Source organism: Acinonyx jubatus, chromosome B2 (assembly GCF_027475565.1).
Source record: "Acinonyx jubatus isolate Ajub_Pintada_27869175 chromosome B2, VMU_Ajub_asm_v1.0, whole genome shotgun sequence".
Lineage (NCBI taxonomy): Eukaryota > Metazoa > Chordata > Mammalia > Carnivora > Felidae > Acinonyx > Acinonyx jubatus.
This window is the reverse complement of record NC_069385.1, coordinates 119223442-119236550: the sequence shown is the minus strand read 5'-3', so window position 1 is coordinate 119236550 and position 13109 is coordinate 119223442. Positions and strand designations below refer to the sequence as shown.

At 52.4% G+C, this 13109-nt stretch overlaps 1 protein-coding gene across 10 annotated transcripts in view; it reads right to left on the bottom strand.

The window, feature by feature from the left end:
• Window positions 1-13109, bottom strand: part of TNXB (tenascin XB) — a 62407-nt gene that overhangs the window by 5914 nt on the left and 43384 nt on the right. For 6 of the 10 annotated variants that reach the window (XM_053223002.1, XM_053223005.1, XM_053223000.1 and 3 more), the window contains 10 exons: window positions 12531-12854; window positions 11786-12136; window positions 9877-10173; window positions 7770-8120; window positions 7025-7375; window positions 4651-4983; window positions 2797-3120; window positions 2052-2402; window positions 1166-1453; window positions 502-777 (listed from right to left, as the gene is read on the bottom strand). In XM_053223002.1, coding sequence (XP_053078977.1) covers window positions 502-777; window positions 1166-1453; window positions 2052-2402; window positions 2797-3120; window positions 4651-4983; window positions 7025-7375; window positions 7770-8120; window positions 9877-10173; window positions 11786-12136; window positions 12531-12854 — 3246 coding nt within the window. The remainder of the gene's footprint in view (window positions 1-501; window positions 778-1165; window positions 1454-2051; window positions 2403-2796; window positions 3121-4650; window positions 4984-7024; window positions 7376-7769; window positions 8121-9876; window positions 10174-11785; window positions 12137-12530; window positions 12855-13109) is intronic. The other 4 variants (XM_053223001.1, XM_053223004.1, XM_053223007.1 and 1 more) reach the window with 4 other exon arrangements.

Sequence of the window (13109 nt, the reverse complement as noted above, 5' to 3'; positions counted from 1 at the left end):
CACCCTTCCTCAGGGGGCTGAGTAATGGGCACAATGACAGCAGATTTTTTCCATAGTCTTTTTGCAGCCAAATCCTTCCATATTTTCCACTTCTTGCCTCCGTTGGGACACAGGGAGGAGGATGTGATCATTTATTAAGTGCCAATAGGTATTATTATTCATAAGTATTATGCAGGTGCAGAAACTCAGGTTCAAGGGAAAGAAGTGGCTTGCCAATGGCCACAAAACTGGCAGTTGGAATTTGAACACAGGTCTGCTTGGCTCCAAAGACTGGATTTTCTTTATTACATCAGCGGTCGGTGAATGAAGGAAATAATGCATGTAAAATACTCAGAATAGTGTCTAGCATGTGACAGGGACTCAGTAAATGTTTGCTTTTGGTGTTATAAAGGCTGAAGGCAGGAGAATTAAACTGCATGGATAGGCAGGGGTTCGGGGCAGCTCTGGGGGCTTGGATAGGAGGCAACTCTAGAAAAGGGGGGGTACAGGGCTGGGACTCACCTGTGGTGCCATCAGCAGAGATGGGGCCCAGCCGCTTCCTACCGGCCAGCCCATAGAGCAGGAACTTGTATTTCCTACTGGGCTCCAGGCCCGAGATGGTGACCTCGCGCTGGTCTGAGGCCACAGGCACCACCTGGGGCTGCCCATCTCTGTCCTTGTACTGGACCACGAAGGAGTCAAATTCACCCTCAGGGACTGTCCATGAGAGGCTCACAGAGTCCGGGGTCAGGTCTGTCACTGTCAGCTCCCCCAGGCGGGGAGGTTTTGTGTCTGGGGCTGGAAAAGAGAGAGAGGTGTATGGGAGAGTGACAGAAATGGTGACAGAGGCAGACAGAGCTTCCTCAGGGTGCTAGGGCTGTGGGAGCTGGTTCCGGGAGCTAGAGGGAATGGCTAGGCCACATGTTAGGAAGTGGGGCGGCAGAGGAGTAGGGATAAAAGATGAGCCGAGGAAGAAAGCAGTGTCCCTCGGGATGTAGGAAAAGTAGGGAGAAGGATGAGAATGAAGGCTAAGCGGAGAGCCCTAGACCTGGATTTCACTGGACTCAGTAAATAAATAGGTCTGGAGCGTGGAGCACGGAAACAAGGAACTCTAACGGTCACCACAAGGGGGCGAAGGACACTGGGAAGGCTCCAGTGCTGAAGGTGGCCTCCAGCCTTCACTTACGGGTCTTTGCATCTGCAGCTATAGGGCCATGCCGCTTCTCATCCTGGAGTCCAAAGAGTAGGAACTTGTACTTCCGGCCGGGGGCCAGACCCGGAATGGTGATCTCACGCAGGTGTCCACCCACAGGCACTGCCTGGGGCCGCCCCTGCACATCCTTGTACTGGACCAGGAAGGAGTCGAAGACGCCCTGGGCCACGGTCCATGAGAGGTGCACTGTGTCAGAGGTCACGGCTACCACAGCCAGCTCCCCTAGGCGGGGTGCCACAGGGGGCTCTGTGGGCTGGGAGGCTGGAACAGAGCAGAGGAGGCCGAGGGGTCACTGGCAGGACCCTTCAAAAGAGAGAGAGGGACTGCCTTGCTCAGGCTATGAAATGAATGTTTTCTAGCGGGTACTTCTAGAGTGCTTAATGTGTCCCAGGCATTGCTATTAGCAGCTCACAGAGTAGCCTCACACAACAACGTGGGTGCCATTATCATTATCATGCCAATTTTGTGTGGCTCTGCAGCACAGAGAAGTTAAGAAATGTTTGTGAATTCACACAATTAATACGTTCAGAGCAGGATTCAAACCCAGAGACCCTGGTTGTGCAGCCACATTCTGAGTCACTAAAACACCCAGCCAGGGAGCTTGAGGAAGCCATATAGGAAAAGCTAAGCAAGTCTGAGGTTCCATATCAGGGAACTTATGAGGTAAAACTTATAAGCACAGGGTACATGCTTACTGACCCTAAACACAGTCTCTATCATCCTCATTCAATGAAAGCATGAGGCAGGATCACCAGCACCATATGAGGAAAGAGAGGGGCCTAAAGGACCATTTGTGAGGAGTGCTGATCTCTAAAGGGAGAAATCAAGAGAGCAAAGAAAGGCCCCAGCTCTCACTCACCAGTCACACCCACGGTGGACACGGGGCCCCAGCGCTGCCCCCTGTGCAGGCCATACAGGTGCATCTTGTACTTGCGCCCCGGCTCCAGGCCCCCGACGGTGACCTCACTCTCCTCACCCCCGACACGCACCACCTGGGGCCGCCCGTCCCTGTCCTTGTACTGGACAGTGAAGGAGTCGAAGTGGCCCTGGGGGACGGTCCACGAGAGGCTCAGCGTGTCTGGGGACGATCCTGTCACTGTCAGCTCCCCCAGCAGGGGCTCCTCGGGGGACTCTGGGGCCTCCGTGCTGGGCTCTGTGGGGCTGGGGGTCTCCTCCACCTCAGTAGAGGTTGGGGTCTCTTCCTCTGCAGCTGAAAAGGAGACACACAGAAAGGATGAGGCAGGATCCCCAAGAGATGTTCTTGGATCCAAGGAGAATGGAGAGCTGTGACCATGTCTGGGGGCCCCAAATTCAGTTCAGAGAAGCCCATCCTTGGGGCTGGCTGGGCTTGCTCAGCTGACATCTCACAAACATGCAGGAGAGTCTCCAGGATCAGCTGTGGGGAACCCTGGAGAGCCACCAGCACAGCTCATGGAGGCCCTTCTCTGCCCAGGAAGACCCCTTGGTCCCCAAGGGGAGGCACAAAGGGCACCATGGCTCAGCCTCCAGCTAAGGGACCTCCTGCACCCCACTCACCCATCACCTGAGAGAGGTGACCCCCTTCCCTGGCTGACCCCACCCTGGGGCTTCCACCGTCCACTCACCCGTCACCCCAAAGGCAGAGACGGGGCCCATGCGCTGGCCACCGTGGAAGCCATACAGGTTCATCTTGTACTTGTGGTCTGGCTCCAGGCCTGAGATGGTGACCTGGTCCTCATTCCCTGGCACCCTCACCGCCTTGGGCTGCCCATCCCCGTTCTTGTACTGGACCAGGAAGTGGTCAAACTGGCCCTCGGGGACAGTCCAGGAGAGGTGCAGGGAGTCGGGGGTGGCGTCTGTCACTGCCAGCTGCCCCAGCCGTGGCTTCATGGGAGGCTCAAGGGCCATGGTGGACGGGGCTTGGGTGGTCATGGCTTCATATTCTGGAGCTGCACAGAGACACACAGGGACAGGTGAGGACAGGCAGGCAAGTCAGAGTATAAGCAGGTGTATTACAAACATAAGATAATGAGGAACACAGCATCGCTGGCCACAGTGGCTCTAACTCATCTACTCTTCCCAGTCCCTCAATGTTGGCCTTCTCTGCCCCTTACCCTCATCTCGCCCTGCCCTCACCCACCCCTACCCACACCCCGCCACCTCTCCCAGTTTTTCCTGCACCCACCTCCCCTGCACACTGTGCCCTGGGCCTCCCTCCACTGGGGTCTCCTTGGCACCTCACTCCATTTAGCTCATGTTGAGTGCTCCCAAACAGCTCAGAACCCCCTTCCCCAACTGGAAGCCTGGAATCTTCCTGGATCTGTTCCTGTTCCCAGCTGCCATCAGACTCAACAGTGTGCAACTCACTCTCAAGTTCCTCCTGGGTCTCCTCACTCCCCACACCTGCAGCCCCACCAGCCTGGCTTGCCTCACCTGCACTCCCCCAACACCGTTGCCTCTCACCTGAATCTCCACGTCCCTACTGGGCTCCCTGCCTCCCTGTCCCACCCGTTCCTCACAGGGGGCCAGGATGAGCCTTTCAGCGAACATTTGATGGTGTCAGCCTTAGCTTAACTATGCAACAACCCTCTCTATCCCCGGGAGAAATCCCTGGCTTCTGAGCTGCTCCTACCGCCCACCCCCATCTCAAGACTCTCTTTCCAACTCAGAAGATCTCACACAAAATCCTCTTGGTCCCTCTCACGGGCCACTGGTTTCCAGTCCTTGGCACCAGCTATGATGTGGATCTGACTCCAACACTGTCAACAAGCTAACTTCTGCCCAACTTCGGTTCTCAGCTGTCCCGTGGACACCTGCAGGCAGGCTGGCTTAGGCATGCTCTCCAGTCTGGCCTGGCCCTGGGGCTTCCTGTCATACAAATATGCCCTGTTACCTGACTGCTGGTTCACAGCCTGTCTCCCTGTGCTTGGGAGCCCCATCACCATAAGAACTTGTCTCTCTGCCATGATCAGGCTTACCCCAGGGAACTCCCACAGTGCTTGGCTCAGGACACCCAGTCTTGTTGGCCCTTGGGAATCCTAAGTCTGGTAATACCCCAACCATGGGGCCCGGAGGTGCTTCCATCAGCATGCTGTGTCCTGAACACCCTCTGTCTCCCCCTCCCCCTCAGCCTCCAGTGAACTACAGAGAGGCCGAGCCTCTGGGAGAAATCAGGGATGCAAGTACAATTCTGTCAAAAAATTCTAGGAAAGCATCCAATTGCTTTGTTGTGAGTGAGGAGTTCTGCTACTCAAAGTGTGCTCCTGCGACCAGCAGCATCCTCATCACATTAGAATGAGAATCTCTGGCCCCAGCCCAAACCTGCGCCATCTGAGCGTGCCCTTTACCAAGATCCTGGGGCCATCTGATGTGCAGCAGAAGATGTGTTGTGTCGAGTATTTGTTTTCATGCAGGTGGTAATAATGGGAAAGTGTTGTAGGGCCTTCTTCCCCACCAGCCCAGCTCTCACCCTCACTCACCAGTCACGCCCACAGTGGACACGGGGCCCCAGCGCTGCCCCCTGTGCAGGCCATACAGGTGCATCTTGTACTTGCGCCCCGGCTCCAGGCCCCCGACGGTGACCTCACTCTCCTCACCCCCGACACGCACCACCTGGGGCCGCCCGTCCCTGTCCTTGTACTGGACAGTGAAGGAGTCGAAGTGGCCCTGGGGGACGGTCCACGAGAGGCTCAGCGAGTCTGGGGATGATCCTGTCACTGTCAGCTCCCCCAGCAGGGGCTCCTCGGGGGACTCTGGGGCCTCCGTGCTGGGCTCTGTGGGGCTGGGGGTCTCCTCCACAACCTCCTGGGGGGCTGAGAGAAGACAGGGGAATGGGGGCTTAGTTGTCAGCTTCTCTGCTGCTGATGCCAATTAGGACAACAAAATGCATGCAGTGATAACTCCTCCAGCCGTGGAGTAGAGGCTGGAGAGCCTTTGGATTAGCCAGCTAGTAACTCGTTGATGGAGAGTGCTGAGAAGGGCTCCCAATTCCCGTCATGCACGGACTGGCAGGCAACATAAACATTCAGAAGGTCATTCAGACATGTGCCAGGAGCCAAAATAATTCTCATTTACTTTGACCCAATAATCCCATTTCTGGGCAGCAATCCTAAGAAAATTATGAAAAAGCAGGAAAAAGTTGTGTCATGGGGGTCCATTACGGGATTACTCATAACAACAAGATGTGTCAGGGACCCAAATGGCCCACAGAAGATGATTAGCTTTGTTGTGGCGCTTTTACCATGAAGCATCAAATAACCATTAAAATGATGATTAATTCAGGTTGTGCAGCCGCAAAATAAATGCTCACAATATAACCGACGTACAAAAACAAAGGATGAGCCAAGAATCATATGACCACTCTGTAATGTGAAAACATGTGCTGTATGGGAAATGCAGAGAGAGGATGTGTTATTGATATTGTTATTAATGGCAATTATTGGGTCAAAAGGTGTTCTCATGAGAGACTTTTTCCCCTATTTTTCCCTATTCCATACCAACATATTCTATAATGTTGATATTATTTCACCAGAATAATGTAGACTTAGAAAGAAACCCTGGACTATAAAAATTCATCATTGGATAGTGGGTGTGGGGGGTAGGCCGTGGGTCCCTTACACTGTCCTCCTTACTTTGTGTATGCTTGTGATTTGCTGTGACAGAGGGCAACAAAATTGACCAGTGGATCAAAAGTAACACGTTCCTTCAGGGCGGGAGCTGTTATCATGTCCACTTTCTGATCATTCCCGTTCTCCCCATCCTGCTACACTCCTAAGAAGGCACATAGAGAAAGAGGCCCATCCCCCAGGAGTCAGAGAGGCTGTGTGAAATCGCTCCTTTGTCTGGAGTATGTTCAGGAGAGGATAGTGAACCTCCCAGAGCCGCTCACTGGGTGTCATAAAGGTGGTGAGCCCCACGCCCACGGAGAGGCCTTCACACGACGGCCTTTGGAGCAGGCAGATGATCTCTGTGAAGGGCTCTCACCAGGCATCAGCATTGGGCTCACACTGATTTAGAAAAGCCACCCTGACTGTCCTTTTAGAATTTAATTCACCTTGTGATTTGCCCCCCTAATTTCTTACATTAGAAATAACTTTTTCAAAATTAGGAATGAAAGAAGTGTGAGAGTGATGGGGAAGAGACGAAAAGAGCACAAGGAAGGAGAAGATACTATGTTTAAAGGAAATATTCCCTGACTATAAAAGAAGTACTCATTATTTAACAAAATTTGGGCAACACAGAATAGAATAAAGCAAGAAAAGGGCTGGAACATTCTATCCTGCCCCACAAAACATGCATCTTGTGAGACGTGTTTCTTTCCAGTTTTCTTGCCATGCCATGTTATTTTCCAGTGGCTGTGATTAGCATCCTTACAAAACCTGGGGGCTCCTTTTTCAATGTAATATTATCAAGTAACTGTCTTATGTCAAAACATTTCAGTGATGGCATAAAAGCTCATCTTCTAGATGATGCCTAATTACTTAATCGTCCCAATGTGATTGGATGTTGTCGTGTTTCTTTCTTTCTTGTGTGTGTGTGCATGCTTGCGTGTGTGCATGTGCAAATGCACCTGTACACGCATGTGTGTACGCGTGCTTGGCCTGTGCCTGACACACTTCTTAGCAGCCCAGGGGCTGACCATCAGAAGGAGGTCATGCTGGTGTGTACGATGAAGCTTCATGTCAGCAAATGCCACACTACTAACCACAGGCCACAGACCATAGAGGAAAGGCATGAATGGGGGCCAAGGTCTGGATCCTCAAGGACTAGCAAAAGAGCAGAAGGCTCATCCAGGTTACTGATGACAAAAGGTAGCTCTCCCTGAAAACCTCTGATCCCTGCCCCATCACTCACCAGTCAGGCCCACAGTGGACACAGGGCCCCAGCGCTGCCCCCTGTGCAGGCCATACAGGTGCATCTTGTACTTGCGCCCCGGCTCCAGGCCCCCGACGGTGACCTCACTCTCCTCACCCCCGACACGCACCACCTGGGGCCGCCCGTCCCTGTCCTTGTACTGGACAGTGAAGGAGTCGAAGTGGCCCTGGGGGACGGTCCACGAGAGGCTCAGCGTGTCTGGGGACGATCCTGTCACTGTCAGCTCCCCCAGCAGGGGCTCCTCGGGGGACTCTGGGGCCTCCGTGCTGGGCTCTGTGGGGCTGGGGGTCTCCTCCACCTCAGTAGAGGTTGGGGTCTCTTCCTCTGCAGCTGAAAAGGAGACACACAGAAAGGATGAGGCAGGATCCCCAAGAGATGTCCTTGGATCTTAGGAGAATGGAGAGCTGTGACCATGTCTGGGGGCCCCAAATTCAGTTCAGAGAAGCCCATCCTTGGGGCTGGCTGGGCTTGCTCAGCTGACATCTCACAAACATGCAGGAGAGTCTCCAGGATCAGCTGTGGGGAACCCTGGAGAGCCACCAGCACAGCTCATGGAGGCCCTTCTCTGCCCAGGAAGACCCCTTGGTCCCCAAGGGGAGGCACAAAGGGCACCATGGCTCAGCCTCCAGCTAAGGGACCTCCTGCACCCCACTCACCCATCACCTGAGAGAGGTGACCCCCTTCCCTGGCTGACCCCACCCTGGGGCTTCCACCGTCCACTCACCCGTCACCCCAAAGGCAGAGACGGGGCCCATGCGCTGGCCACCGTGGAAGCCATACAGGTTCATCTTGTACTTGTGGTCTGGCTCCAGGCCTGAGATGGTGACCTGGTCCTCATTCCCTGGCACCCTCACCGCCTTGGGCTGCCCATCCCCGTTCTTGTACTGGACCAGGAAGTGGTCAAACTGGCCCTCGGGGACAGTCCAGGAGAGGTGCAGGGAGTCGGGGGTGGCGTCTGTCACTGCCAACTGCCCCAGCCGTGGCTTGATGGGAGGCTTGGGAGTCATGGTGGGTGAGTCTGTTGGCGCTGGCATTTCTTGGTCCTTTCCTGGGGCTGGATCAGGAGATAAAGAGACTGTGTGGAAATACCTTGTGGGTTCCCTTCTCATAAAAGGTATTGGATTTCTCCCAGGCACACCAAGGCATCTCCCCAGGGTTAAGACATCATTTCCCTGGTTTGAATGTTCAGTAACCAACAGACAGAGCAGAGCATACTCTTGTGGTGACACCATGGTGGTAGGCTGGGACTGCCATGATACTCAACACATGCATGCATTGAACCCTTGGGAGCTGCAGAGCAAATCTGTGCATAGGGACAGAACTAAGGCTTTATAATACCACCAAGCATAGCAGATAAGTCACATCAGAAGGTACATCTACTCAGGTTTGGAAATTCTACTTTGTGAGTATTTTCCTTTAATACCTCCTTTGATTTAGAAGGCTTCTGAGCATTTTAATTTTTTTTAACAATTATTCATTTTTGAGAGAGAGAGAGGGACAGAGCATGAGTGGGGGAGGGGCAGAGAGAGAGAGGGAGACACAGAATCCGAAGCAGGCTCCAGGCTCTGAGCTGTCAGCACAGAGCCTGACACGGGGCTTGAACCCATGGACCGAGAGATCATGACCTGAACTGAAGCCGGATGCTTAATTGACTGAGCCACCCAGGTGCCCCTACTGAGCATTTTTAGAGATGAATTTAGATTTCACAGTTGAGGCCAAAGAGATGAGACCACATGTGATCATCTTTGCAATTGGGTTGTTTTGGACCTTGTATTGGCTCTCTCAGTAATTTATGGTACAGATGACCCATCACGCCTTTAGATTTTTCATCTTTTCTGTTCTGCATAGGGTTTCATTCTTCCTCTTTTTAAAAAAAATTTTTTTTAATGTTTATTTATTTTTGAGAGAGAGAGAGACAGAGACAGAGACAGAGCACGAGCAGGGGAGGAGCAGAGAGGGCGACACAGAATCTGAAACAGGCTCCAGGCTCTGAGCTATCAGCACAGAGCCCGACACAGAGCTTGAACTCAAAAACTGTGAGATCATGACCTGAGCCAAAGCTGGATGCTCAACCGACTGAGCCACCCAGGCGCCCCTTCATTCTTCCTTAATCGTTGAATTACAAAAGCATCTTGTTTCCTATCTGTTCTGTTTGGAAACTGGGTCTTAAGCATTGAAGGGTAATAGCTCCAAAGGACCTTAACAAAAGCAACGAACAGCCCTGTTAGTGAGTAATGAAGGAGGCGAAGTGCCTTGTGAAGTTGCACATTTGACTAATACTCACCATTGAAGTAATAGCATCCATGCTGGCAGGATTCTCATAATTATGAGAGTTCATTCTAAGAATTTTCAGAGACTAATTTTCTTCCTCTTCTTTCATTACAGATGAAGAAAAGGAGGCACTGAGACATTCAGTGACTCTCCTGGGGTCACACAGCTCAAATAGGCTGAGGCTTCAAACCCAGGTCTGCCTGAGTCTATGTTATTTCCCTGATGTCCTGCCTCTTCAAGGACCAAAAAGCCTGTACGTAGGGGCACCTGGCTGGCTCAGTCAGTAGAGTGAGCAGCTTGTGATTGTGGGGTTGTGAGTTTGAGTCACATGTTGAGTATAGAGTTCACTTAAAAAAAAAAAAAAAAAAAAAAGCCTGTGTGTAAAGGCTGAGGTGTCTGGGTAACACCAAAGACTTGGAGTAGAGACACTAGCAGAACCACTCTCAGGAGCTTGGGAGGCTCAGTCTCAGGGACAGTGGGACAAAAATACCTGAATACTAACAGTGAAAGAGAAACTGAGTCCAGCTAGGGCAGGGCCCAGTGTCCTGTTGCACACTCACCAGTTAAGCCAACAGTGGAGACGGGGCCCACACGCTGGCCACCGTGGAAGCCATACAGGTTCATCTTGTACTTGTGGTCTGGCTCCAGGCCTGAGATGGTGACCTGGTCCTCATTCCCTGGCACCCTCACCGCCTTGGGCTGCCCATCCCCGTTCTTGTACTGGACCAGGAAGTGGTCAAACTGGCCCTCGGGGACAGTCCAGGAGAGGTGCAGGGAGTCGGGGGTGGCGTCCGTCACTGCTAGCTCTCCCAAGTGTGGCTTCAGAAGGGTACTGGCAGGGGGCTCCCCTTCAGGATCTGGGAATAGATGCAAACAGAAGCTTTCCTATTGTTAGAAGAAGTAGTTGAGGCCCCGGCTCTCCTGGATTCAGACCAGAAGGTGGGCCAGCTCTGTAAGCCTAACTTGAGACCCATTTCTGCTTATCATCAAACTTCTTGTGGTCTCCTTATGGTCTGTCAAACTTGGTAGGCAGCCTCTTAGTTCAGGGCCTTTGTAGTGACTATCCCCTTTGCATGAATGTTCTGACCCCAGATGCCTGCGTGGTTCATGTCCACACTTCCTTTAACTCTTTGTTCAAATGTCACCTCTTCAGGGACAATCCTGATCACCCTATATAAAATTCCAATTCTCCCAATTGCAATGTATCCTCCCGTTTTTGGACCTCATCCCAGCAACAAATTGCAAAACAACACTTATGAGACAATCAGGAAACTAACACTACCTACATACGTAATGATATTAACGAATGTTCATTTTTAAAGAAAAAATAATAGTGTGGCTATATTTAGTCTTTAAACATTTTTTTAAATTTTAGTCTTTAAAAAAAATTTTAATGTTTATTTATTTTTGAGAGAGAGAGATAGAGCATGAGCAGGGGAGGGGCAGAGAGAGAGGGAAACACAGAATCCAAAGCAGGCTCCAGGCTCTGAGATGTCAGCATAGAGCCTGACACGGGGCTCAAACCCACAGACTGCGAGATCATGACCTCAGCCGAGGTTGGAGGCTCAACCAACTGAACCACCCAGGTGCCTCTATTTTTAGTCTTTTTGAAAAGAGTAATACACTTAAATATGAAGCAATGAAGTATAGAGTGTCTGGGATGAGCTTACAACAGTATATCCATACACTGGAATACTATTTGGACAAAAGGAATGATGTACACCTACAGGTTACAACATGGAACCTCAAAAACACGTTCGGTGAAAGAGGCCGGACACAGAAGAACACATATTGGGTGATACCACGTTTCTATGTTCAGAAAAGGCAAATCTACAGATATAGAAAGTAAATTAGTGGTGGCCTGGATCTGCACATCTGCACACCAGTTTTCTTCTTGGGCCGAAGGAAAGTTCTAAAATTAGATAGGGCTGATGGTTGCACAACTCTGTAAATATACTAGAAATCATGAAACTGTATACTTAAAACAGGCGAATTTTATGGCATGTAAATTATATCTCAATTAAGCTGTTAATAAAGAACATATTCTGGTGGGAGGAGGGCAGAAAGAGAGTGGGATGAGCCAGGCTGGCCAGGAGGTAACATTAGGATGGCAATGGACACATAGGATTTCATTTGCTATTTTTTTCTCTTTTGTGTGTAAATTCGGGTCGTGTATAGTAAATATTTGCTGAATGAATTAGTATTTCATGGCATTTGTTTCACCCCCACACACAAAAAAGATCTTTCCAGAGTACCCAGGCAAAGCAGAAAGCCACAAATGGGTCAAGGTATCACTGCCTCAAAGGCTTCCACTCCAGACACCACATCACACTTTCCTGAGATGTTACTGGACAAAGGGTGGGTTAGGTGGGGTTTGAGGATCCTGGCTCTCCAGTGTAGGACACCCCAGAGCTCTACCAATGGAACCTTACCTGACGAAACCCAGGAGGCTCTTTAACCCTCACTCACCAGTCACGCCCACAGTGGACACGGGGCCCCAGCGCTGCCCCCTGTGCAGGCCATACAGGTGCATCTTGTACTTGCGCCCCGGCTCCAGGCCCCCGACGGTGACCTCACTCTCCTCACCCCTGACACGCACCACCTGGGGCCGCCCGTCCCTGTCCTTGTACTGGACAGTGAAGGAGTCGAAGTGGCCCTGGGGGACGGTCCACGAGAGGCTCAGCGAGTCTGGGGATGATCCTGTCACTGTCAGCTCCCCCAGCAGGGGCTCCTCGGGGGACTCTGGGGCCTCCGTGCTGGGCTCTGTGGGGCTGGGGGTCTCTTCCACCTCAGTAGAGGTTGGGGTCTCTTCCTCTGCAGCTGAAAAGGAGACACACAGAAAGGATGAGGCAGGATCCCCAAGAGATGTCCTTGGATCTTAGGAGAATGGAGAGCTGTGACCATGTCTGGGGGCCCCAAATTCAGTTCAGAGAAGCCCATCCTTGGGGCTGGCTGGGCTTGCTCAGCTGAAATCTCAAAAACATGCTTGGGGGCTTCCAGGGTCAGCAGTGGGGAACTCTGAACAGACACCAGCATAGCTCATGGAGGCCCTTCTCTGCCCAGGAGGACCCCTTGGTCCCCAAGGGGAGGCACAAAGGGCACCATGGCTCAGCCTCCAGCTAAGGGACCTCCTGCACCCCACTCACCCATCACCTGAGAGAGGTGACCCCCCTCCCTGGCTGACCCCACCCTGGGGCTTCCACCGTCCACTCACCCGTCACCCCAAAGGCAGAGACGGGGCCCATGCGCTGGCCACCGTGGAAGCCATACAGGTTCATCTTGTACTTGTGGTCTGGCTCCAGGCCTGAGATGGTGACCTGGTCCTCATTCCCTGGCACCCTCACCGCCTTGGGCTGCCCATCCCCGTTCTTGTACTGGACCAGGAAGTGGTCAAACTGGCCCTCGGGGACAGTCCAGGAGAGGTGCAGGGAGTCGGGGGTGGCGTCTGTCACTGCCAGCTGCCCCAGCCGTGGCTTCATGGGAGGCTCAAGGGCCATGGTGGACGGGGCTTGGGTGGTCATGGCTTCATATTCTGGAGCTGCACAGAGACACACAGGGACAGGTGAGGACAGGCAGGCAAGTCAGAGTATAAGCAGGTGTATTACAAACATAAGATAATGAGGAACACAGCATCGCTGGCCACAGTGGCTCTAACTCATCTACTCTTCCCAGTCCCTCAATGTTGGCCTTCTCTGCCCCTTACCCTCATCTCGCCCTGCCCTCACCCACCCCTACCCACACCCCGCCACCTCTCCCAGTTTTTCCTGCACCCACCTCCCCTGCACACTGTGCC